At 37.4% G+C, this 2,134-nt stretch overlaps 1 protein-coding gene across 3 annotated transcripts in view; it reads left to right on the top strand.

Moving 5' to 3' along the window:
• The first annotated feature begins 330 nt into the window (after positions 1-330).
• LOC107664297 (coiled-coil domain-containing protein 84-like) overlaps positions 331-2,134 on the top strand; it is a 10,473-nt gene continuing 8,669 nt past the window's right edge. For all 3 annotated transcript variants that reach the window (XM_016454821.1, XM_016454822.1, XM_016454819.1), the window contains exons 1-6: positions 331-530; positions 1,108-1,271; positions 1,348-1,446; positions 1,586-1,652; positions 1,729-1,791; positions 2,004-2,065. In XM_016454821.1, coding sequence (XP_016310307.1) covers positions 414-530; positions 1,108-1,271; positions 1,348-1,446; positions 1,586-1,652; positions 1,729-1,791; positions 2,004-2,065 — 572 coding nt within the window. In that variant the 5' untranslated portion in view covers positions 331-413. The remainder of the gene's footprint in view (positions 531-1,107; positions 1,272-1,347; positions 1,447-1,585; positions 1,653-1,728; positions 1,792-2,003; positions 2,066-2,134) is intronic.

Raw genomic sequence — 2,134 nt, 5'->3', positions numbered from 1 at the left:
TTTTGTTTTGATAAAAAAAAGTATGTATCAGTCAAATTCTATTTATATAATATGTAACACTTTTTCAAACAAATCGATGCAGTTCAAACTGCTTTACAGGCAATTGTATTTGGTTAAAAACAGTTACTGTGAAAGTATTACAATGAAGGGAAAAAAAACTGTTTTCTATTTTAAAATATCCTAAAATGTAATTTATTCCTGTGTTGACAAAGCGGAATTTTTAGCATCATTACACCAGTCTCCAGTGTCATATGATCCTTCAGAAATCAATCATGCTTAATATTTTTGTGGCGTGGGGGAATTCATCCCAACCACAAGAGGGCGCTACTGCATATTTGAAATCACAAAACGTCACTATGTTTGGACAACATCGCGCTTGCATTCGCTAAAGAAACAAACCCCAAAACAGCCAAATGGGCGCGTTTTATTGCTCTGTCTGCAGAAAAACAGATTTTTCTGGAAAAGGACACATTTATGGGAAAAGCCACCAGAGCAAACTTAAAGTAATTCTAGTCAAATTCACGGAAAAGGTAAGCGTGCTAACAAGACAACTAGCTGAAGATGCTGCCACAATGGCTCCAAATACGATTTGGGCACACATAATGATTGCACTTTATTGGTTTACGCATAAAATAATAAAACATGAAATAAAGTATGCATTTTAAGGAGTTCCTTTTAATCAAGTGGTGTCAAAGTGAGAATTGGAGGATGAGTCGGTGACCTGTAAATGTTTTAATGTCGCATGTTTTTTTGTTTGTATAGGTTTTGTGTATAAAAGTTACATTAAGCTGCTTATTTAGGCCAGGACACTCCTGTAAGAGATTTTTTAATCTCAGACAGGTTTTTCCTGGTTAAATAAAATTTAGTGGCTATATTAAGTCAGTTCAGGTATAAGTTCAAACTACCTATGAACTATGTCAGCTGATGGTTGAGAACCACAAAATGTCATATATATGTACTGTATGTGTATATATATATATATATATATACACATTGACATTAAGTGTGATTTGAGTGTCGAAATACTGTTTGGTGCCATGAACAGTAATAAATGTATTTGTTGCTCTGCGTCTGCGTGTGTAATAACATTTCTGCATGTTATAACAGGTCAAAGAAGCACGGCGGACCATTAAAAATCCTCAGGTGGAGAAATACAGTCCCCATCATGAGGAGAAGTTCTGGTGTTACTGCTGCGCGCTGGAGGTGCAGAAACATGTGACTGACAGTAACATCAGTGTGCTGTACGGAGGACTGCTGGAGCACATGCGCACGTAAGATCACACATCAGAACCTGTGAGAAACACATGCGGAGTTTGCAGGGAATTCACTCAGTGCTTTTCATTTCAGCCCAGAGCACCGGAAAAACACGCACAAGTTCTGGTGGGACAATAAAGCAGAGCCCAAACTGCGAGACAAGTTTATCATAACAGAAGAGGAAACAGAGAGGTTATTGCTTTCTTATTTGTGTTTGGGGACATGGGTGTGTTCATATTAGCATTTCTGTAGTACATTAGTACACTGATAACATCACTGTAAAAGTTTGCAGATGTTCTACAGAGAAAGAAATGAAACATTTTTGTTGTAGATTCAAGTCTGAGGTTTCCAAGGCTCTGGAACAGTTTGAGGAAAAAGAGGATGTGCTTATTAAACAGGTAAAGACATTTTACAGGTAGTTACATGGTTGGTTTGACCATATCTGAACATTTCTTCTCTTCTTTCATCCCTCAGCAAGCTGCAGTGATCCGATCCCAGGAGCAGCACAGACTGGAGGTCCTTCAGTCATTATCAGAGGTTTGTTTTCCTGGGATGCTCCAAGCGTATCCATATCTCAGTACTCAGAAAAAAAATCATAGGAAATGTTATTTGTGACTTTTTTTAACTCTGTTGCTAATTAGCCTTTTTTAAAAAGAGCATGTATTTATTATCAAAGTAATTCCTTTGCTGGGAAAATGATGTTAAAAAGACATGGAGCATTACTGTTGACTTTCCTGAATCAAACTTAGCCTGATCCAGAACTGGTACAACCTGCTGAAGTGGACCAGCACAGCAGTAAACATGCAGCCAGGTAAAATACATGCAACAATGATGATGTTATCTTAAAACTGTTGCACCAATACTCATCTATCAAAATGCA

This window comes from Sinocyclocheilus anshuiensis, unplaced genomic scaffold, assembly GCF_001515605.1.
Source record: "Sinocyclocheilus anshuiensis isolate Anshui unplaced genomic scaffold, SAMN03320099.WGS_v1.1 scaffold339, whole genome shotgun sequence".
Lineage (NCBI taxonomy): Eukaryota > Metazoa > Chordata > Actinopteri > Cypriniformes > Cyprinidae > Sinocyclocheilus > Sinocyclocheilus anshuiensis.
The sequence above is the reverse complement of the archived record's forward strand: the minus strand, read 5'-3'. Positions and strand labels throughout refer to the sequence as shown.